This window comes from Dendrobates tinctorius, unplaced genomic scaffold (assembly GCF_039654945.1).
Source record: "Dendrobates tinctorius isolate UK_male_01 unplaced genomic scaffold, ASM3965494v1 ptg000029l, whole genome shotgun sequence".
In the NCBI taxonomy this organism is placed as follows: Eukaryota; Metazoa; Chordata; class Amphibia; order Anura; family Dendrobatidae; genus Dendrobates; species Dendrobates tinctorius.
Genome location: NW_027361697.1, coordinates 55,903,834 through 55,928,391, shown reverse-complemented (window position 1 = coordinate 55,928,391; position 24,558 = coordinate 55,903,834). Strand labels below are relative to the sequence as shown.

General features: G+C 43.4%; 1 protein-coding gene across 4 annotated transcripts in view; it reads left to right on the top strand.

The window, feature by feature from the left end:
* DENND1B (DENN domain containing 1B) overlaps positions 1–24,558 on the top strand; it is a 270,500-nt gene that overhangs the window by 221,881 nt on the left and 24,061 nt on the right. For 3 of the 4 annotated variants that reach the window (XM_073571723.1, XM_073571724.1, XM_073571726.1), the window contains 7 exons: positions 2,285–2,410; positions 4,097–4,198; positions 14,413–14,488; positions 14,982–15,022; positions 15,776–15,844; positions 15,991–16,035; positions 18,352–18,459. In XM_073571723.1, the coding sequence (XP_073427824.1) occupies positions 2,285–2,410; positions 4,097–4,198; positions 14,413–14,488; positions 14,982–15,022; positions 15,776–15,844; positions 15,991–16,035; positions 18,352–18,459 (567 nt within the window). The remainder of the gene's footprint in view (positions 1–2,284; positions 2,411–4,096; positions 4,199–14,412; positions 14,489–14,981; positions 15,023–15,775; positions 15,845–15,990; positions 16,036–18,351; positions 18,460–24,558) is intronic. The other variant, XM_073571725.1, reaches the window with a different exon arrangement.

The following is a 24,558-nucleotide window of genomic DNA, read 5'->3' as shown; positions in this document are numbered from 1 at the left end:
TAACCCCGCCCACATCACTTGATTGGCAGCTTTCTGGGTACACTGTGTATAGACAGGAAGCTGCTAATCAATGGGGGGGGTGAGTTGGACTAGATAGCAGCAGGCTAAACCGTCCTCTAGTGACAATATCCTGCTTATAAACCTGTGATTTTATCAAAACTACAGCACGCAGCCCAGTAAGTAACATATCACTGAAATCAGGGTCCCTGTCTCTAAATTATGCTGCTCCCAGCAAAAACCTGGTGACAAATTCCCTTTAAAGGGAACCTTTCACCTCGGAAAATGCAATTCACCTCCAGATATAGGGTTAATAAGCTGGTAAATAGTGTTATACTGCTTTCTGGCCACCTTACTGAAATTGCAGCAACCAGAAAAAATGAATTTATTTCCTCCCAGGACCCGCCGTCTTACAGTGAAGCGGGAGTGCACTGAGCGGCTACAGTAACTGCTTACTATACTGTGAGCGGCAGTAGTACACACCCCCATTAATTTGATTGACAGCTCACTGTGCACCAATATGCTACAGAGACAGCAGTCAATAAAAGCATCGGGGCATGGTTACAGCCGTCACTCACAGTATATTGAGTGGTGCTGTAAGAGCGGACTGTAGCTGCTCTATGCACATCTCTATAACTGGAAGCCAGCTGGTCCTGGGAGGAAATAAGTTCATTTTCTCCTGGTGGCTGCACTTTCAGTGAGGCAGCCGTGCAGCATTGTGATGCTATGTAACTGCAGACTAACCCTATATCTGGAGATAAATATCATATTTCGAGGTGACCGTTTCCCTTTAAGGAGCCTTCCCACAGAGCTTAGGAGAGAATACCAAACCAGAATCTTATCCTAGAGGAAAATAACTCCATTTCTGTTTCAGGGTTCGGGCCCCTCATAAGCGCAAAGTAGGCGACTGGGTGAGAGGTCTTTATTAGAGAACTGGGGGATAAAGTTTTTCAGAAAAATACCACGTCAGTGTAAGGAGACTTAAAGGCCTTGCAGAGGAAAAGAACAGGGTCTCTGATGCCACACATTGAAGATAGCAATCCTAAAAGTCAATCTTGACCCTTTAAAAAGCCTTGCCATATGACTTAAGATAGGAATTACATCAAGGATAACATGTCCTCCCCCTTCTCCATAACAATACTCTTTCAGTCTCTGTGTAGTGATTTGGGACCAATGTATACATTTGATTTATATATTGAGAACTTTCCCAGTGTGAATGCATCTTTATTCTTCACTCCTGCCCTAAAGTGTGTCTAAAGTGATAAAACATGCATGAATTTTTGCTGCTGCATTTTCCTACAGCATCTTGTGGATTTCTTCCCAGGCAGAAAGCATCTGGTGCATTGGCACAATATTTTCTGCAGCGGAGCTCTCTGGCGCAGCGGGGGTGCTCTCCCACACAGCGCCGCAGAGGTCACGCTCTATTTACTCTGGTTGGGCTGAAGGATGTAGAGTGAAGGTGCTGTCACACTTAGCGATGTACCAGCGATATGACGCGGTCAGGATCGCTGGTGCATCGCTAAGTGGTCACACAGGCAGAACTCACCAGCGTCATCGCAGGGGTTGGGGGTCGCTACTTACCTGTCAGACGAGGCGATCCTGCGTCCTCCCGCCCGCGTCCATGCGTCACTCGTCTCCACAGCAGGACGCCCAGCAAGAAGCTGACGACGAGAAACGGTCCAGGACGTTCTCGCGCGATCAGCGATAAGCAGCGGGGGAGCGGTCGGAGGTAAGTATCAGACACAGCGATATCGCTGCTACGTCACAAAAACCAGTGACGTTACAGCGATATTGCTAGCGATATCGCTTAGTGTGACAGGCCCTTAGGTCAAAGCTTTACCCCAGCTAAGGTTACACAATAGGTGCACAGATAAGAAACGATGTCTATGTGGTAATCCCGGGGAGAAGAAAGTGAGAGAGATTGCTTTCTCACATTGGGGTGCCCCCACCTTCATTTCCATTAACAGTTCAGCAAGTGTAATATACATTTTTTTGCAAAGGGCTCTGAGATTTTGGCTGAGTCAGTGGGGATGAGACCCACACCACTGGATGTTGTCACCCCTCACGGGGTCAATTTCACAGGTGCTAATTCATTTTGTCTCCTGTTCCCTCCTGTTGACACTTCCTTGTCTTCTCCTTTCATTTGTGATTGAACTAATCTGCTATAGTTTATGTCCATCTATTATTGAGTTTTTTAGAGTAACATATATATCATATATCATTGTTCACGCTCCAATTTTCTTCCTGTTTTCCTGTAATCTATTATGTATGTCCTTTTTTATTGCAGGTCTCAACTCTGAAGAGTAAGCTGAAGAAGCAGTCAACGTCTACTGGAGATGGAGTGTCCCGGGCGTTCCTCAGAGCTCAGGCCGCGCTCTTCGGTTCATACAGGGATGCTCTCCGATATAGACCCGTAAGCTTCCTCTTACTTCACTCACTTCATGACATGATTTGGCATCTTATTCACTTGTGAGTTGGCTTTTTTGCTTAACACTAGAACTACTGATGGACTCATTTTGACTCCTCGCAATTTTTATGTCTCTTCTGTGTCTCCATTTTTCCGAATTCCGGCTTGAGACTCGGTGACTTTTACTTATTTAGGATGCAAAAAAAGATTTTGTGACAATAAATAATTTTTGAAAAAAAAAAGAGTACCTTTTTTTCAAAATTTACCTTTAATTACCAAAGGGAGTCATTTTGACTACCTACTATAAATATAGTAGGAAGTCAAAATGACTCCCTTTGGTAATTGAAAGTAAATTTTGAAAAAAAAAGTTCTCTTTTTTGCTAGTCTTTGTCGCTAAATGTTATTTCTTTTAGTTTTTATTGTATGTTTAGAAGAAGTTTAGAATAAATGTTGGCTTAGACATAATAATTAGCATTTTTGCAAAGATACTTGACATGCACAGGAGATACACAGGACATCTGTCAGTGAACCAGTGAACTCACGAGTGGACTGCATAATTTCTGTAGAATACGGCCTGCAGTTTTGCTAATTGCTAATATGGCTAGAAGAAGTGCGCTAAAGCCTGACGATCTTCTTGCTGTTTTGCATTCTATACCATTCTATAAAATTATAGAGCAAGAAACTAAAAATAAATGAAAACAAGCCAGGAGTCAAAATGACTCCATTCGGTAGTTCTAGGGGGGGGGTGAGAAGTCCGTTAGTCCTAGTGTTAAAGGAGGAGGCCTAGTGATGTCAAGAGCTTCGAATTAGAGTCGCTTTGCCATGGATGCCTTTTTCTTAACGGGATCGCAGTGAATAAAATGGCTTTCATGTCGTTCTAAATCCATTCTCTCTAATATATGGTTCTCTTATTATCAATGATGAGTAAAGAATGGGATATCCAACATTACATCCTTACAGTATCAGGCTATGTGCACAAGTTGTCTTCTTTGGTTGGATTCCGGCAATCTAAAAATGGCATTGCTCTGCACATGCCCAGTTTTCTGTTGCCTCTTTCAACCAATTCAGGGTTCAGAAACCGTGAAGCTTTTAAAAGAAGTAACATGTTCATTCTTCAGTTAGCTTCATCTGAAAGTTGCCTGGTCTTAATAGTTGAGACAAAACCTCTGCAAAAAAGTGCCAGCCGAGCCACTTCAGGAAAAAGACCACTTTTTTCCGAAGCGTTTTCACCTACATTACCCTTGACGGCTACGCCATCGGAATGAAGAGGTTATGTACAAGACACAAGGTCTTCTTCATATGTTTCTTCCGGACCTAAAGTTCTATCACCCAAGCTAATAATATAATGGTATACTTACCCTGCTGTCAGTTCAAGCCAAGATACTTGCAGTGAAGTCAGGATTGGCCACTATGCTATAGGTGCTAAAGTATTGAAGATGTTTACGTATGGCCTCATGTAAGAATATACCCCATCACTAACTACTTTGGGTTTACTAATGGGCTTTGAAGACAGTCTTTCTATTTTTCATATAGAAAAGGGCATGATTTCTTATATTTCTTAAAGACAAAATTGCTATTTGTAGACCAACCCTTATGATGTCCTCCGGTCTGTCCTTTCTATGTGTCGCATGTCATAGTAACACTGTGTTCATGTGTCGCTTGCAGCTGATTTCTCTTCTCTGATTCCTCTAGGGGGAGCCAGTTACATTTTCAGAAGAAAGCTTTGTAGCCCATCGTTCCAGCACCATGAAGCAATTTTTAGAAAAAGCTGTCAACTTGCAGCTCTTTAAGCAGGTACAGAATTAACAATGTGTCATATCCAAGCCCACACCCACAAATAGTCATTGTTTAACACTGTGTGTGGCGGTAGCTGTAGGTGAGGCCCTTGTCTTCAGCACCCCAGCACGTTACATGAAAGTTGGGGTCCTGGCTGGGTGTGTGGATTTGTGCTGTGAGGGCGCTGCGCCCGTGCAGGCCTCATGTAACTGATGTTGCCGGTTTACCAGGATCAGATGTTTCACATTTCAAGGAGAGAGATCACTATTCCAAAATAAACTCTTTACGGAATGGTAACTGGTAAGGGTTATATACAAGGGATAGTCTTATGGACGTTTCTTTTACAGTATGCAGCATTTTCCACATAGTATCTGTCCTCTGTAGTATACTCCAGGGCTTTCTGTATACACCGTATTTCCCTACTTCACCACAACACAACTTTAATGCCACAGTCCTGATTAACAGGTCTCCTTTGTTAGCTCAGCAGTTTCATGTCCTATTCCTTCCACTACTAGCTCCCTGACTCTCCTGCTCGGGACCCTTTACTAGTCCCCATCTCTCAGTCTTGCTAAGGCTCGTTAACTTTTGTGTTGCAAGCTCAAGGTCCTACAGCTAAGGGTCCTCTCCTCAGAACCGAGTCCGGAGGAATGCCACTCTGTCTCTTTTGTCACTTTTCCTCAGGATCACACTATCCCTCCTTTCTAAGTCTCCTCTCACACAGGATCACCCTCCGATGCAATGCTGCTCACTGCGCACTCCAAAACCCAACTCTCCTTCCTAGCAGGCAGCAGTCACTCTACCTAAACTCGAGCCGCTCCCACTATGGGCATATCCCAAACTTTAACTCTATCTTGCCCGATCATCAACTATTTACGTATCTTTTCACATCCCACATTATACAGTACATTACCAATATTACCTATAACACTGCCATACAAAATAAATGTTAAACTTCACATTGCTATATTATTATATGTTGCACAGAGACATATTACATTTCACACGGTACTTTACATCATGATATTAACAAAGACGCAGGACATAATACACATAATGGCATTGGTATTTTCCAGGGTAGAAATGCGACAGCCATAGTCCACCACTCTTACAATGGCTCACAGCTAGAACCGATAAGGTCCCATGCCTCAAAACAATTCCAGCTTGGGATTGTCCTGCAAAACAGATCTTCTGCAAATGTGTAGCAAAGTTTGCTTCTGCAGGGGGTTTCTAGATGGATCTTGGGTGGGGCTTAAATTGTGCACCACGAACAGGGATAATAGCCTACAATAAATTGTAATTGCAATAAATCTAATTGATAGAGAACATGGGTAGAGTTTTAGGATAAGAATTTATATTTGTAGGGAGAAAGGTGCAGGAAAAAGTTTGCATATATTTTCATTATTGAACAGCCAGGCATTAACAGTAGGAAAAGCTTCTCTAGAAAACATATTTCCAGTCTAGGTAGTGTGCAAATAATGTGCCATATAAAGGCCACCTTACCATGGGCGTACCCAGGATCAAAACTAGGAGGGGGGCAAGCCATGGTCATTCAGGTTGTAAATTTTTTAGAACGAAAAAGGTGAATGAAACTGCTCCATACACTATAATGAGCCCCATACCAGTATATACATCATCACCAGTCCCAACCCACTGAGCTCAGCACCTGTACATACATCATCACCAGCCCACTAAGCCCAGCCCCACCTGTATATACATCATCACCAGCCCCAGCCCACTGAGCCCAGCACCACCTGTATATACATCATCACCAGCCCACTGAGCCCAGCACCACCTGTATATACATCATCAGCAGCCCCAGCCCACTGAGCCCAGCACCACCTGTATATACATCATCACCAGCCCCAGCCCACTGAGCCCAGCACCTGTATATGCATCATCACCAGTCCGCTGAGCCCAGCACCTGTACATACATCATCACCAACCCCAGCCTACTAAGCCCAGCACCTGTATGTACATTATCACCAACCTACTAAGCCCAGCACCAGTATATACATCATCACCAGCACCAGCTCAACGAGCCCAGCACCACCTGTATATATCATCACCAGCCCCAGCCCACTGAGCCAAGCACCACCTGTGTATATATCATCACCAGGTCCAACCCCAGCCCACTGAGTCCAGCACCACCTGTATGTACATCAACACCAGGTCCAGCCCCAGCCACTGAGCCCAGCACCTCCTGTATATATATCATCACCAGGTCCAACCTCAGCCCACTGAGCCCAGCACCTGTATGTACATTATCACCAGCCCACTAAGCCCAGCACCAGTATATACATCATCACCAGCACCAGCTCAACGAGCCCAGCACCACCTGTATATATCATCACCAGCCCACTGAGCCAAGCACCACCTGTATATATATCATCACCAGGTCCAGCCCCAACCCTCTGATCCCAGCACCATCATCACCAGGTCCAGCCCCAGCCCACTGAGCCCAGCACCACCTGTGTATATATCATCACCAGCCCCAGCCCAGTGATCCCAGCACCTGTATATACATAATCACCAGTCCACTGAGCCCTCACCTGTATATACATCATCACCAGCCCACTGAGCCCAGCACCTGTACATACATCATCACCAGCCCCAGCCTACTAAGCCCAGCACCTGTATATACATCATCACCAGCCCACTAAGCCCAGCACCTGTATATACATCATCACCAGCCCACTAAGCCCAGCACCACCAGTATATACATCATCACCAGGTACAGCCCCAGCCCACTGAACCCAGTACCTCATGTATATATATCATCACCAGGTCCAGCTTCAGCCCACTGAGCCCAGCACCACCTGTATATATATCATCACTAGGTTTAGCCTCAGCCTACTGAGCCCAGCACCTCATGTATATATATCATCACCAGGTCCAGCCCACTGAGCGCAGCACCACCTGTATATGCATCAGCGCAGCCACAGCCAGCCCCTGTATATACATCAGCCCAGCCACAGCCAGCCCCCAGCCCCTGTATATACATCAGCCCAGCCACAGCCAGCCCCTGTATATACATCAGCGCCTGTATATACATCAGCCCAGCCAGCCTCCAGCCCCTGCAGAAAGTAAGCAGAACAATGCATTCCTATGTGGGCGGAATTGCCGCGATTCCGCAAATTAATGAGCATGCTGCGGATTTTTCTGTGATGTGATTCCACCACGGTAAAATCCGCAGCATTACCACAGCATTGCGGAATCCCATAGGATTACATGGGATGCTGTTTTTTTTTCGTTTTCGCGGTAAAATCGCACGGTAAGGCTGGTTTCACATTTGCGTTTTTTAGCGCTGGAAAAAAACGCATATGTGCGCATGCGTTTTTTCCCCTATATTTAACATGGGTGCGCATACCTGCGCGCTTGTAAGCGCATGTATGCGATTTTCATGCGCTGCGTTTTTTTGGGGTGTGCGTTTGTATTTTCCAGACGCAGCATGTTGCATTTTTTGGCCCTGCAAAAAAGCGCATGCGCACATATGCGCACGTTTTGCGCTAAAAATGGCCATTATAGCCTATGGATGCGCATATGTGCGCACTGGCATGCTCATGTATGCGTTTTTTTGCATATGCGTTTTTTTTTTTTAACCATGGAATTTAGGGGTTTGGGTTAGAGTTAGGGTTAGTTAAGGGGGTTTAGGGTTAGGGTCAGGGTCAGGGTTAGGGTTGGGGTTTGGGTCAGGGTTAGGGTTAAGTATGGTTTGGTTAAGGGTTAGGGTCAGGGTTAGGGTCAGGATTAGGGTTAAGTATGGTTTTGTTAAGGGTTAGGGTCAGGGTCAGGGTTAGGGTTAGGGTCAGGGTTAGGGTTAAGTATGGTTTTGTTAAGGATTAGGGTCAGGGTTAGGGTCAGGATTAGGGTTAAGTATGGTTTGGTTAGGGTCAGGGTTAGGGTTAGGGTCAGGGTTAGGGTCAGGATTAGGGTTAAGTATGGTTTGGTTAAGGGTTAGGGTCAGGGTTAGGGTTAGGGTCAGGGTTAGGGTTAAGTATGGATTGGTTAAGGGTTAGGGTTAGGGTCAGGGTTAGGGTTAGGGTCAGGATTAGGGTTAAGTATGGTTTTGTTAAGGGTTAGGGTTAGGGTTAGGGTCAGGGTTAGGGTTAGGGTCAGGGTTAGGGTTAAGTATGGTTTTGTTAAGGGTTAGGGTCAGGGTTAGGGTCAGGATTAGGGTTAAGTATGGTTTTGTTAAGGGTTAGGGTCAGGGTTAGGGTTAGGGTCAGGGTTAGGGTCAGGATTAGGGTTAAGTATGGTTTGGTTAAGGGTTAGGGTCAGGGTTAGGGTCAGGGTTAGGGTTAAGTATGGTTTTGTTAAGGGTTAGGGTTAGGGTCAGGGTTAGGGTTAGGGTCAGGATTAGGGTTAAGTATGGTTTGGTTAAGGGTTAGGGTTAGGGTTAGGGTCAGGGTTAGGGTTAAGTATGGTTTTGTTAAGGGTTAGGGTCAGGGTCAGGGTCAGGGTTAGGGTTAGGGTTAGTTAGGGTTTAGGGTTTGGGTTAGGGTTAAGTATGATTTGGTTAAGGGTTAGGGTCAGGGTTAGGGTCAGGGTTAGGGTCAGGGTTAGGGTTAGTAAAGTCATGGTTTGGGTAGTGTGAGGGGCCACCTAAAAATGTTGGAAAAAAACGCAAACGCGGTAAAAACGCACTAAAAACGCATACAAACGCATAAAAACGCTGCGTTTTTTTCATGCATGCTCATAAAAATGCTTGAAAAAAACGCAGCAGTTGTATGCTTTTGTATGCGTTTTTTCAATGCGTTTTTTTGCGGGAAAAACGCGCTGCAAAAAAAAGCAAGTGTGAAACTAGCCTTAAAGCCGCCGTGAAAAAGCCTGAACGTGTGAACGCAGCCTAAGACATCTTTGACGGTGGTTTTCTCCTACGGGAACAAAAGATCACGATTGAAGTACAATATGCTCAGATGAAAGGCGAAAACCTGCACGTTACGCCGGTGCTGATACTTCAGAAATATCACCGAGTTTGGCTCACCTTTCTCCTATGCCCATCAGAAAGCAACCTGTTAATTCATGTACCGTATTTATGTTAAACTATAATTTTATTTTCTATATCTGTTATTATTATGATTTTTCATCTGTAAGAGAAGGTTTCATTAGAAAATAACCTGTTTAAATCAGGTTTTTGTGTTTAAATGTATTTGGAACTGTTTTTGTCCATGGTTTTTCATCACACAATTTGTATTAAAAAAAATCTAAATCTTGGAATTGTCACATTGGCCACTGGAACTATTTTAAACCATTTTTTTTTAAATAGTAGGTAATTTTCTGGTGACTCTTTCCATTTAAAAACTATCCTGATATCTTGCAGTTGTCCCTCTAGCCACTTAGCCCCATAACAAGCTGATGCTTCCTTTTCAGTAGTCCTCTCATTAACCACATCAAACGCTCGCGAGACATGCAGGCACGGGGACTCGAGCGTATTTTTCAAGAATGCCGAAAATACTCCCATTAGGACATGAGCATGCTCAGATAACACCTTATCCGAGCACGCTTGCTCATCACTAGTAGCCATATGACAGTGAATAGGCCGATGCTATGTGATAATGAGAGGGAAAATGAAGCATGTGGAGTAGGTGAACCAGGCTGGGTCACAAGAGGGAGAAATGATGTACAAAGAGCTATGAACTAGATACATAGTAGATTGATTGATTGGCGATACGAGATGAGGAGTTGGCAGAAACCAGCTGCAATGCTAGGAGACTTATTGGCCACAACATCAGAGGAGTGAGTGAGGAAGCTAAAAGGAGGTGAAAATTACACTGGAGAGTGGCGTTTTGTAAATTGGTGGTTTAAACAATGGTGCCCATTACTCCAGAGAATTACGTTGTAAGAGAAAAGGGACACGTGTGAAGAAATGTGAAGTTTTCTAGTGTGAGCTTTAGAAACTAACAATCACAAACCTCAAAATATAGGTTTACATCAGCCTTATTGTATGACTAATGGACACGGACTGTAGTTTGCACATGAAGGGAGCGTGACATGCTGCAGATAATGACCAGCGTAAATAATGATTGCTGTTATTACTGTATGAAAGATCCTCCTTATTTTTAATCCCTCCGAGCAAGTATTTAAAGCCAGCACATAAATGTCTCCAGATAGCGCTCATATTGCTGTGATTTATGGGACAGCGCAAGATATCAGGATTTTACCACGGTGTACAGAGTCCGTCTATCTGTGCTGTGTCCATGAACTGTAACATACAGTGGGTACGGAAAGTATTCAGACCCATTTAAATTTTTCACTTTTTGTTTCATTACAGCCATTTGGTAAATTCAAAAAAGTTCATTTTTTTCTCATTTACCCCTTAACGACCGCCGATACGCCTTTTAACGGTGGTATTTAACTGTACTAAAACCACAGCGCCGTGAATTAGGCGCTGTGGAGAAAGTGAATAACGCCCCCTAGTGTCAGATTTTCTCCCGAGTCTCGGCTGCCGGGGGTAGCCGAGACCCCCGGAGAACATGAATCGGTTGTTTTTTACCGACCCCGCTTTTGCGATCGCCGTTATTAACCCTATAATGGCGACCGCAAAAAAAAAAGAAGCCGCGATTGTGCATTAAATTTCTCTTTTCTCTGATGTGATCGCATATCAGAGGAGAGAGAACTAGGGTCCCCGATCCCCCCCGGTACCTCTCCGTGGTCCAGGGTCCCCTCCCGGTGGTCCCGCGTCCCACCGGCGTCCTTCGGTGGCCACCGCCATCTTGGATCCAGAGAAAATGGCGGGCGCATGCGCAGTGCGCCCACCGGGAATCTGCAGGCTCCGGCTGGCAGATTCCATTCATTCATTTTGATCACGATGATAAACTATCATCGTGATCAAAATAAACAAAATAGTACATAATCCCCCAGTTTATCACCCCCTTAGTTAGGCCAACATAACGAAATAAAGAAAATATTTTTTTTTTCAGTTTTCCATTAGGGTTAGAGTTAAGGCTAGGGTTAGGGTTAGGGTTGGACTAGGGTTAGGGCTAGTGTTAGGGTTCGGGTTAGGGCTAGGGTTAGAATTAGCGTTAGGGCGAACTAGGATTAGGGTTAGAATTAGGATTAGGGTTGGGGTTAGGGTTGGGATTAGGGTTAGGGGTGTGTTGGGGTTAGGGTTGGAGCAAGGATTGAGGGGTTTCCACTATTTATCAACTTTTGGGGTCTAAAAATTGGGTCTAAAAAATCACTTTTGTGGAAATAAAAAAGACTTTTTATTTTCATGGCTCTGCGTTTATAAACTTCTGTGAAGCGCTTGGGGGTTCAAAGTGCTCACCACACATCTAGATAAGTTCCTTAGGGGGTCTAATTTCCAAAATGGGGTCACTTGTGGGGGGTTTCCACTGTTTAGGCCCATCAGGGGCTCTGCAAACGCAACATGATGCCCACAGACCATTCCATCAAAGTCTGCATTCCAAAATGGCACTCCTTCCCTTCCAAGCTCTCCCATGCGCCCAAACAGTGGTTCCCCCTCACATAAGGGGTATCAGCGTACTCAGGACAAATCGCACAATAACTGTGGGGGTGTGATTTCTCCTGTTACCCTTGTAAAAATAAAAATTTGGGGACGAAAAGATCATTTTTGTGGAAAAAAATTGATTTCTTATTTTCACGGCTCTACGTTATAAACTTCTGTGAAGCACTTGAAGGTTCAAAGTGCTCACCACACATCTAGATAAGTTCCTTAATGGGTCTAGTTTCCAAAATGGGGTCACTTGTTGGAGGTTTCCACTGTTTAGGCACATTAAGGGCTCTCCAAACGCAGCATGGCATCCGATCTCAATTCCAGCCAATTCTGCGTTGAAAAAGTCAAACGGCGCTCCATCCCTTGCGAGCTCTGCCGTGTGCTGAAAAAGTGATTTACCCCCACATGTGGGGTATCGGCGTATTCAGGAGAAAATGTACAACAAATTTTGTGGTTGATTTTCTCTTTTAACACTTGTGAAAATAAAAAAAATTGAAGTAAATTTTTTGCAAAAAAAAGTTAAATGTTAATTTTTTCCTTCCACGTTGCTTTAGTTCCTGTGAAGCACTTAAAGGGTTAATAAACTTCTTGAATGTGGTTTTGAGCACCTTGAGGGGTCTAGTTTTTAGAATGGTGCCACTTTTGTGTATTTTCTGTCATGTGCACCCCTCAAAATGACTTTAAATATGATGTGGTCCCTAAAAATAAAATGGTTTTGTAAATTTTGTTGTAAAAATGAGAAATCGCTGGTCAACTTTTAACCCTTATAACTTCCAAACAAAAAAAAAATTTGCTTCCAAAATTGTGGTGATGTAAAGTAGACATGTGGGAAATGTTATTTATTAAGGAATTTGTGTGACACATCTCTCTGATTGAAGGGCATAAAAATTTAAAGTTTTATAATTGCAAAATTTTCAAAATTTTCGCCATATTTCCGTTTTTTTCATAAATAAACACAAGACTTATCGAAGAAATTTTACCACTAACATGAAGTACAATATGTCACAAAAAAACAGTCTCAGAATCAGCGGGATCCATTAAAGCGTTCCAGAGTTATAACCTCATAAAGGGACAGTGGTCAGAATTGTAAAAATTGGCCTGGTCATTAAGCTGCAAACTGGCTCTGACGCTAAGGGGTTAATGTACACTCTGCACCCCATCTTGACTGAAAAAAAAACAAATTTAGAAATATTTGCAAATGTATTTAAAAAAAACCCTGAAATATCACATGGTCATAAGGATTCAGACCCTTTGCTCAGTATTGAGTCGAAGCACCCTTTTGAGCTAGTACAGCCATGAGTCTTCTTGGGAATGATGCAACAAGTTTTTCACACCTGGATTTGGGGCTCCTCTGCCATTCTTCCTTGCAGATCCTCTCCAGTTCCGTCAGGTTGGATGATGAACGTTGGTGGACAGCCATTTTCAGAAATCTCCAGAGATGCTCAATTGGGTTTAGGTCAGGGCTCTAGCTGGGCCAGTCAAGAATCGTCACAGAGTTGTGCTGAAGCCAGTCCTTTGTTATTTTAGCTGTCTGCTTAGGGTCATTGTCTTGTTGGAAGGTAAACCTTCAGCCAAGTATGACGTCCAGAGCACTCTGGAAGAGGGTTTCATGCGGGATATCTCTGTACTTGGCCACATTCATGTTTCTTTCAATTGCAACCAGTCATCCTGTCTCTGCAGCTGAAAAACACACCCCTAGCATGATGCTGCCACCACTATGTTTCACTGTTGGGATTGTATTGGGCAGGTGATGAGCATTGCCTGGTTTTCTCCACACTTACCGCTTAGAATTATCACCACAAAGTTCTATATTCGTCTCATCAGACCATGGAATCTTATTTTTCATAGTCTCGGAGTCAGTCCTTCAGGTGTTTTTTTAGCAAACTCTTTGTGAGCTTTCATATGTGTCTTGCACTGAGGAGAAACTTTTGTTGGGCCACTCTACCATAAAGGCCTGACTGGTGGAGGGCTGCAGTGATAGTTGACTTTGTGGAACTTTCTCCCATCTCCCTACTGCATCTGTGGAGCTCAGCCACAGTGATCTTGGGTTTCTTCTTTACTTCTCTCACCAAGGCTCTTCTCCCACGATTGCTCAGTTTGGCTGAACGGCCAGGTCTAGGAAGACTTCTGATGGTCCCAAACTTCTTCCATTTAAGGATTATGGAGGCAGAAATTCTTTTGTAACCTTGGCCAGATTTGTGCCTTGCTACAATTCTGTCTCTGAGCTCCTTGGCCAGTTCCTTTGACCTCATGATTCTCATTTGATCTGACATGCACTGTGAGCTGCGAGGTCTTATATAGACAGGTGTGTGCCTTTACAAATCAAGTCCTATCATTTTAATTAAACACAGCTGGACTCCAATGAATGAGTAGAACCATCTCAAGGAGGATCACAAGGAAATGTACAGCATGTGACTTAAATATGAGTGTCTGAGTAAAGGGTCTGAATACTTATGACCATGTGATATTTCAGTTTTTGTTTTTTAATAAATTTACAAAGAAATTCTAAATTTCTGTTTTTTTTCAGTCAAGATGGGGTGCAGAGTGTACATTAATGAGAAAAAAAGGAACTTTTTTGAATTTACCAAATGGTTGCCGTGAAACGAGTGAAAAATTTAAAGGGGTCTAAATACTTTCCATACCCACTGTACTCCGTAATGGCGGCCGTGTGAGCTCCGTGCCTGAACCCAGGCAGAGCTGGCCTGCGAAGAGCTCATAGATGATTGCCGCGGTTATTGAAATCACACATATGTTATTGGCTTGTTTTTCCAATTAGTTTATTGATGGTCGACTGGAGAAACTTAACGCTGGACACGGATTCTCCGGCATGTTTGAAGAGGAGATCACTTCAGGTAGATTCGGTGGCAATATTCCATTTTCATTGATAATGACTTTTATTGTTCTTTGAAAAAATATATATTAGGAATATTAAAGGGAATCTTGCTGTAGTTTTGATAAAAATCACTGTTTTATCAGAAGATTATCACTAAAGGACTAGTAAACCTGCTGCCATGCAGTCCTCCATATTTATGAGCTCTCTATAGCCCCCCCATCGCTGATTGGTAGCTTTTTATGTATACTTTGCATAGGCAGAAAACTGCCAATCAGTGATGTGGGCGGGGTTATACAGAGCTCAGCATTCCGAGAACCGATATATCTTCAGCAGAGAGAACTATGATTTTATCAAAACTGCAGCAAGTAGCCCAGTAAGTGACACATCACTAGAATCAGTGTCTCTCCCCTACATTTTGTTGCTCTCAGTTGGCAAAAATAGCAAAAACTTGGTGACAGATTTCCTTTAGGTTTTTGTTTTCTTTATTTTATTAATTTTTGTGTGTCTTTCAGGAAATGCACGGTCATACCAACAATGGGTGAACACAATGAAGGTAAAACTTATGTTATTATTTTTCTAATTTGTTATAGAGATCAGGATGATGCAGATCTGAAAGATTATATGTTTAGTTGTAATTCATTCTGTAAAAATGCTCTCCGAATCAATACATCCACCATACTGACACAACCATTCCAGCCAATGTCCAACTATGCACATTAATATCACAGTAATGTTCGGTTTAGCTTATTTTACCCCAAACTTTATTGTTGACTTCTGTTACCATCCTTTGAATGGCCTCTTGGCGGCGCTCCCATCCACATTGGGAGGTGGGGGCTCCCCATGATGGCACCTACATGGACACCTACCTGCCAGGACACATGCACATTTGGCAGGTATCATACCCCCGACTTATGCACTATGGCACAAGCACCCACCCTAGCAGGTATATGGGGACCCCCTGTCATCTGCATCCCTCACCTCCTGATGTGGAAGGGAACTTCTCAGAACAGTCTTTTTTTTTTCAAAACGATGGTAAAAGAAGTAAACCTTAAACTGTGGGTAACCATGGTCTAAGCTTAATGCTCACTGTCAAATACTATTCTGTTTGTTTTTTTATTATTTCTTTTATCTAAAGAGTCTTAAAATATTATATTACATCTTTATAGTGTTATTTCCTGATGCAGAGCTCCATGTCCCCTTAGCCGTCCGTAGGTTTTCTTTTTTTTTATGACTTTTCGATGTGTCTATCAGAACCAGGTCTGGGTGATCTATAAGCCGTGCTGGCTAACATTTCTCCAATTTACAGAAAGGTGGCGCTCTAATTAATACTGCGGTGATTAAAGCCAGCCCGGCGGTGAAGAACGCCTACATGTATGTAAGTATGCTGAAAGTGGTGAAGTGACCCCTGCCGCCGTAATGTTAGTGTTTGTACCAATGGAGGAACGTTCTGCAGAAGAAAGCATAGGTATGGCGGGGTCCGGCCACTCATGGCTTCATTAATTAGTCTGTGTTTTTCTGCAGGCCAAACAAGGCATCAAAGAAGTCAAGAGCAAGCTGAAAAGCAAGGTAGTAGTTACCATCGATCCATATGGTTTTCTCCCAGAAGTACATGTTGGACCCGTCTCAGACAAGCATTTGCGCAACAACGTTACAGATGCCAGAGCGGCCTGACAGCGGGTCCGAGAGCCCAAACTAACAGGTCCATTCCTGAAGTGACAGCGTCATGTGGCCCTATGTGCGTCTGAGTCCTATAATGAGCGGTCAGGCCGGGACCCGCATCCATAATGCGGCTGCACAAATGCTTGTCTGGAGCCGGACACACGAATGTATTTTATTACTTACTATACATCTTAATGTTACCATTTGATAGTATGATTGCGGCGTGTCCTCCAGGGGCAGCTCATACTCTGCATTTGTGACCTAATTTGTCCTTTTTGGGGAATTTTTACCAATTTTTCACTTTTGACTTTTCATGTAAATTGTATTGTTTTTTGCACAATGAACATGTCGTGATGCCTCCAGTGTGTTAGTTATGTTGGTCTTACGATGCATGTGTTAGGCTTGGTATACACATTGCAGACGTGGTATAAGAGTATAGTGACGGGGCCAAACCGATTGCATCAGCTGGCTATTGTCAGAGTGGTTAGGCTTGCCCAGAAAAAAAACTTATCCCCTTTTCACATGATAGGGGTCTAACTTGCTGATTTCTGGTGGTCTGACTCCTTGGACTCCCAGAGATCCTTAGATTGGGCTTCAGGATCCCACGAATGGGGCTGTGCAGCCTGGTCCTTCATGCACTCAGCAGTCCTACGGACAATTGGACTGGGCCACTGTTCTTGATGTTGTAATGCCCCGTTCTTTGGGTCCCAGTGTGTGGTCAGTGATCAACTAAGTTACTTTCTATCCCATTGGTAGAGAATAGTCTTTAAATCGCACTAGAAAAATGTAGCGTTGCTCTAAATTGGTTACTACAAGCGAGCCGGACAGTTCTAATTACTACATATTATAATAAATGTAGGGGAGGAAAAGAGGAGGCTGAGAGAGGAGCTGGAGAAGGAGGAGGAGATTGTGGAAGCGGAGGAGGATAGAGCTCACCACGTGTGCTTATCCCTTAGATCTCTGAGATGCTTGAGACCGGTGGGTGACGGGTCCTGCTGGTGAAGCACAGCAAAATATCAAGTGAAGAGGAAAGTTTTTGGAACATCCATCCTGTAAAATAAAAATCCTTTATTCAAAATCCATTAAAACAAGTGGATGCATACAAAACCATTAAAAGCTGACGCGTTTCTGGCTCGACAAACCCCCTTAACCATAGGGATTTTGTTTTAATGGGTTTTGAATGAAGAATTTTTATTTTACCGGATGGACGGGCCGGTCTCCTTCCTCTTCACTTCATGTTTTGCCCTGGGATTGTGCAGTCTGGATTAATGTGTGTGATACTTTATGTCTTAGGCCCGTGTGAAATCCCAACAAGATGTTAATATCCGAGAGATTGACATTCAGATGCCTTGGCACAGCTGTGAAAGTATAAGAGAATTTCAGCCCCAATTACCCCATGGTCATGAATGCTCCTTGGGATACACATGTTTCTAAAGCATAGGGTTAAAAGCAGCTACCAGACACCATCTGGTGCCACTGATTGGTCCAAGTCCAAGGTGTGTGGGGTTGTCCACCCCTGGGGGTATCTTTATCTTGCATAAATCCATTTATTTGAGGCTAAAAGACATTTTTGCAATTCCGCCTCATAGCAAATTTTGCACCGTTTTGCTCTTTGTTTCCTGCATACTCGACTTTGTTGTGGTCTGTGGTCATAACTGAGCTAAGAGAAAAGAAAACATATAAGAGATAGAAATGCTCCCATTGGACTGTCACTGACCGATTCTCAGTTAACCCATTCTGCAGCCAACAATAGAAAGTACAACAAGGCCATAGAAGAAAACCAGTGCAAAACTGTTATTGAAACGCAATTGCAAAGATTAAAGTTGGCCAAAAACTCATTCATTTAAGTCAGAAAAAATATTCCCAAAGGTGGACAACCCCATCCACAATAGACAAAACAGGTCCATGTCTATTTGATGATATGTGTTTCTTTGTTTAGGGTGTAATGTCCCTTTATAAGGGGTCAATAGAAGATAATATATTTGGAAGCAGAAGCTCCTGTACTTATGGTGACTTGTCAGATGGAGGCCTCTAATGACCAGTCTGCGCTGCACAAAAGAAACCTAGAATCTGGTTGACTTCTGTGTCCAGCACAAAAAGGATTAGCTTTGTCCATTTAAAGTATTTACTGTAGAGGAATCCAGTGAAATGCTTGTGTATGCTGCCCGCCACTAACCGCATGTGTCCTGCATGCTTCATATGTGTTTGGTGCATCTGTTACAGGAAATTGAGGAGGAAAGTTCTATGGACGGTTTGGAGTCCTTGAACTCTAATACCTTCCCTTTAAACCACACAAAGCAACTTAGCTTTGAGAAGCGGAAACTCTCTCAGGTGAGGACATATGGGGCGTCATGGGGCAAAACCTCTAATTCTATGTCACTCCAAGAGCAACCTCATCTAAATCCTGTTCACTACTGCAAACCTGTGACCAAAAGCTACACCACATTTACTGGGCAGTTATAGTGTGTGTGTATAAAAAAATGAGTATGTGTGTGTATCAGCCGCGCCCACTCCACATAGCAACCAGTCACGAAGCATCTTTCATTTCACCAGAGCTGTTTAAAAGAAACTGAGCTGTGATTGGTTGCTATGAGCAACAGTTTTCCTTGTAGACAGTTGTGGTAACTGAGGCCTATTATTCTTATCATTTCTATGGTGTTATCCTTCTGGAAAGCTGGAAATAACACAATTTATTACCGTGCCAACACAGACCACCCTCTGACACAGACTGCAGGGGAGCCCAGTATCACACAGGATAGGATTAGATACACGGCTCAGCAGACAGTATCACACAGGATAGGATTAGATACACAGCTCAGTAGTCAGTATCACACAGTATAGGATTAGATACACGGCTCAGCAGACAGTATCACACAGGATAGGATTAGATACACAGCTCAGCAGACCGTATCACACAGGATAGGATTAGATTCATGGCTCAGCTGCCAGTATCACACAGGATAGGATTAGATATACAGCTTAGCCGACAGTAACACACAGGATAGGATTAGATACACAGCTCAGCAGACTGTATCACACATGATAGGATTAGATACACGACTCAGCAGATAGTAACACACAGGTCAGGATTAGATACACAGCTCAGCAGACTGTAACACACAGGACAGGATTAGATACACAGCTCAGCAGACAGTATCACACAGGATAGGATTAGATGCACAGCTCAGTAGTCAGTATCACACAGTATAGGATTACATACACGGCTCAACATACAGTATCACACAGGATAGGATTAGATACACAGCTCAGCAGACCGTATCACACAGGATAGGACTAGATACACAGCTCAGCAGACCGTATCACACAGGATAGGATTAGATACACAGCTCAGTAGTCAGTATCACACAGTATAGGATTAGATACACGGCTCACACAGGATAGGATTAGATACACAGCTCAGCAGACCGTATCACACAGGATAGGATTAGCTACATGGCTCAGCAGCCAGTATCACACAGGATAGGATTAGATATACAGCTCAGCAGCCAGTAATCACACAGGATAGGATTAGATACACAGCTCAGCAGACCGTATCACACAGGATAGGACTAGATACACAGCTCAGCAGACCGTATCACACAGTATAGGATTACATACACGGCTCAGCATACAGTATCACACAGGATAGGATTAGATATACAGCGCAGCAGACAGTAACACAGAGGATAGGATTAGATACACAGCTCAACAGACTGTATCACACATGATAGGATTAGATACACGACTCAGCAGACAGTAGCAAAGGATAGGATTAGGTACACGGCTCAGCAGACAGTAATACACAGGATAGGATTAGATACACAGCTCAGTAACAGGATGTGCCAAAGGAGAGGACATTTTCATTCCAAGAATTCCACTCATTCCATCTGTTTTGCCTTTTGATTTTAAACGCCTCCAGTTTCAAGTTCGACTGGCATTTGCAATGTCCATTAACAAGGCTCAGGGGCAGTCCTTGAAAGTAGTATGGACCGATTTGCAATCTCCATGCTTTTCTCATGGTCAACTTTACTGGCCCGTTCAAGAGTTGGAACTGCCAAAAATCTGTTCATCTTTTCAAAAGGAAAAAACAAAAATGTTGTTTATCAAAAGCTCTTGAATGAGTTGAAAATAAAATACTATCAATACTTGGGTAATCGTTTAATTAATTTGTGTTGCAAATTTGTAGTGTTGAATATATGATGCAAAATGTTTCTATGTGCATTATAATCATTATAATTTGTTATAACTAACCACAGTTAGTTACTATGCCCAGGCAGCGCCAGGCTCTTCAGCTAGTGTGTACGTATATGTAGAGTTGTGGCCAAAAGTATTGACACCCCTGCAATTTTGTCAGATAATACTCAGTTTCTTCCTGGAAATGATTGCAATCACAAATTCTATGGTATTATTGTCTTAATTTAATTTGTCTTAAATGAAAAAACACAGAAGAGAATGAAGCAAAAAGCAAAACATTGATCATTTCACACAAAACTCCAAAAATGGGCCAGACAAAAGTATTGGCACCCTCAGCCTAATACTTGGTTGCACAACCTTTAGCCAAAATAACTGTGACCAACCGCTTCTGGTAACCATCAATTAGTTTCTTACAATGCTCTGCTGGAATTTTAGACCATTCTTCTTTGGCAAACTGCTCCAGGTCCCTGATATTAGAAGGGTGCCTTCTCCAAACTGCCATTTTTAGATCTCTCCACAGGTGTTCTATGGGATTCAGGTCTGGACTCATTGGTGGCCACCTTAGAAGTCTCCAGTGCTTTCTCTCAAACCATTTTCTAGTGCTTTTTGAAGTGTGTTTTGGGTCATTGTCCTGCTGTAAGACCCATGACCTCTGAGGGAGACCCAGCTTTCTCACACTGGGCCCTACATTATGCTGCAAAATTTGTTGGTAGTCTTCAGACTTCATAATGCCATGCACACGGTCAAGCAGTCCAGTGCCAAAGGCAGCAAAGCAACCCCAAAACATCAGGGAACCTCCGCCATGTTTGACTGTAGGGACCGTGTTCTTTTCTTTGAATGCCTCTTTTTTTCTCCTGTAAACTCTATTTTGATGCCTTTGCCCAAAAAGCTCTACTTTTGTCTCATCTGACCAGAGAACATTCTTCCAAAACGTTTTAGGCTTTTTCAGGTAAGTTTTGGCAAACTCCAGCCTGGCTTTTTTATGTCTCGGGGTAAGAAGTGGGGTCTTCCTGGGTCTCTTTTCATTCAGACACCGACGGATAGTACGGATTGACACTGTTATACCCTCGGACTGCAGGGCAGCTTGAACTTGTTTGGATGTTAGTCGAGGTTCTTTATCCAACATCCGCACAATCTTGCGTTGAAATCTCTTGTCAATTTTTCTTTTCCGTCCACATCTAGGGAGGTTAACCACAGTGCCATGGGCTTTAAACTTCTTGATGACACTGCACACAGTAGACACAGGAACATTCAGGTCTTTGGAGATGGACTTGTAGCCTTGAGATTGTTCATGCTTCTTCACAATTTGGTTTCTCAAGTCCTCAGACAGTTCTTTGGTCGTCTTTCTTTTCTCCATGCTCAATGTGGTACACACAAGGACACAGGATAAAGGTTGAGTCAACTTTAATCCATGTCACCTTGCTGCAAGTGTGATTTAGTTATTGCCAACACCTGTTAGGTGCCACAGGTAAGTTACAGGTGCTGTTAATTACACAAATTAGAGAAGCATCACATGATTTTTCGAACAGTGCCAATACTTTTGTCCACCCTCTTTTTTTATGTTTGGTGTGGAATTATATCTAATTTGGCTTTAGGACAATTCTTGTTGTGTTTTTTCATTTAAGACAAACTAAATTAAGATAATAATAACAAAGAATTTGTGTTTGCAATCATTTTCAGGAAGGAATAGAGTATTATCTGACAGAATTGCAGGGGTGTCAATACTTTTGGCCACAACTGTATGTATATATATATATATATATATATATATATATATATATATATATATATATACACACACACATATATATATATCTAATATATAAAGCTCAAGTGTGTGTGTGTATGTATGTCCGGGATTGGCATCCGCAGCTACAGCCACAAAATTTGGCACAGTCACACGTCTGGACCCCGAGAGTGTCCTAGGCTATGTTGTGAGGCAAAATTTTAACCCCGCGCGTTCCAATTCACCAAATAATTTTGCCCCTATCTACATAATGGGGAAAAAGTGTGTGCGTGTCAAGCCCCGCCCCTCATTATGTCATAATGGTTGCCATGGCTGGAGGATATGTATGACGGGTATATGGGCATGGGACTATGGGATGACAGATATGTATGATGGGTATATGGGCGCAGGACTATGGTATGGAGGATATGTGTGATGGGTATATGGGCACTGGACTATGGGATGGAAGATATGTATGACGGCTATATGGGCATGGGACTATGGGATGGCAGATATGTATGATGGGTATATGGGTGCAGGACTATGGTATGGAGGATATGTATGATGGGTATATGGGCATGGGACTATGAGATGAAGGATGTGTGATGGGTATATGGGCACTCGACTATGGGATGGCGAATATGTATGATGGGTATATGGGCACGGGACTATGGGATGGAGAATATGTATGATGGGTATATGGGCATGGGACTATGGGATGGAGGATGTGTGATGGGTATATGGGCACTCGACTATGGGATGGAGGATATGTATGATGGGTATATGGGCTCGGGCCTATGGGATCGTGCTTATGTATGATGGGTATATGGGTCGGGACTATGGGATGGAGGATAATTATAATTTGTTATAACTAACCACAGTTAGTTACTATGCCCGGACAGCGCCGGGCTCTATATATCAATCAATCAATCATGGTTATGTGCATATGTAGTGTGTGTGTGTGTGTATGTATGTATGTATATATATATATATATATATATATATATATATGTACATAAAGCCCCTCCAGTAAGGCTTATCCAGCCTTTATAATTAGTGCCCCCTGGTACACTGTATTTTAGTTTTGGTTTCTACGGTTATGTTATCTGAGCTCCCCCTAGTGGTGTTTGCAAACAGCTAAAATTTTCTTGCACTAGAGTAAAATGTGCCAAATTCCCCAATGTCCCACACCTCTGAATATTCGGGCTGCCCTGCACCAGAGTATGAAATCTGTGTGCCGACTGTGGGCGTGGTCAATTTCTGCTACTTGTATGCCCCTCCCCCACTCAATAAACCCCACCCATTTATTATGAAAACCTTTTCTGAACTTTTAGTTAGTGGCTCACCCCAGCGACCCCAGACAGGTGTGGAATGATGTGAGACCCGTGCTAGGACGATGCTGCTGGGCCCCGTAGGCTCCTTTGTGGCCTTGTGCTGCTTTCCTCAGAGTCTCGGTATGGTCAGTGCCAGGAGATATATGGCAGTGCCCACTCCCGTCCTCCTGTTAATCACTGCTGGACTGTGTTTTAGGGAGAGGACCCCTTTACCAAGTGTTTGCAGAAGATGCACAGCAGACATTTATCTCCTCTGTGATGAGATGACGAAATGTTTTCACTGGGTGTTGGTTAGCGGCCGTCCTAGTTTCCTTTGATCAGGAGCCGATATTCAAGCTCCCCGGCATTTTATGCCATTGGCAGACATGTACTTTAGCTGTTCATCAATGATGCTGGGGCACATGATGATGAATGAGATGTTCATTAGATTTGAGCTAGCGGGAAAGGTGGAGCGCCAGCAGTCAGCAGCACATCTCTGACTTCTCTCCCCCAGAATCGCCTTTCCCACCGCGGTGGTGTGGAGCTGGAGTTTGAAGTTGTTTTCTGTCAGACTGACACTATTCCCCATAATCTGGTCTCCTCTCCTCTGTGCTTCCCTAATTAGCAATGGTGACTTCCTCGTTAGCCTGGCAGCGCTTGTGAAAATGTCAACATTCTGCTCAAAAAAATCCCCAATTAGATCTGAAAAAACTAGTATCAATTCTGTAGCTCTGCCACCGCCACGGGGGAACATGCATTATGGAAAGTAACCCCCTCAGTGCTTCCTTGCACCACCATGCCAGCTAATGGTTTGGATGCAAACGAAGAAAAACCTAATTATGAACGATATGTAATGACACCTTGCCCCCCTACATACCCGCTCTGCCTGTAGCTGCGGCGCTTTGCCGGGCAGGAGATATGTATTTGTTATACTAGCACGTTAACATCACTCTGAGGTCTAATAAATGAATATTTAAATGATTAGTTGTCTGAATGGGTTAAGTAATGACAATCTCTGTTCAGTCTGCTCTGCAAATGATTTATAAATCTCTAAAGCTACATGGTTTTTAATCCGTCCAGCGTGATTAGGTGAAATATGTTGCTTTTTCACTTAATGAGTGGTTTTGTAGATGCTGTCGCTGCGCGCTTGCAGTTAATCCCGGATTTAGCGTATGCGATGGCGTATTACAATCATGC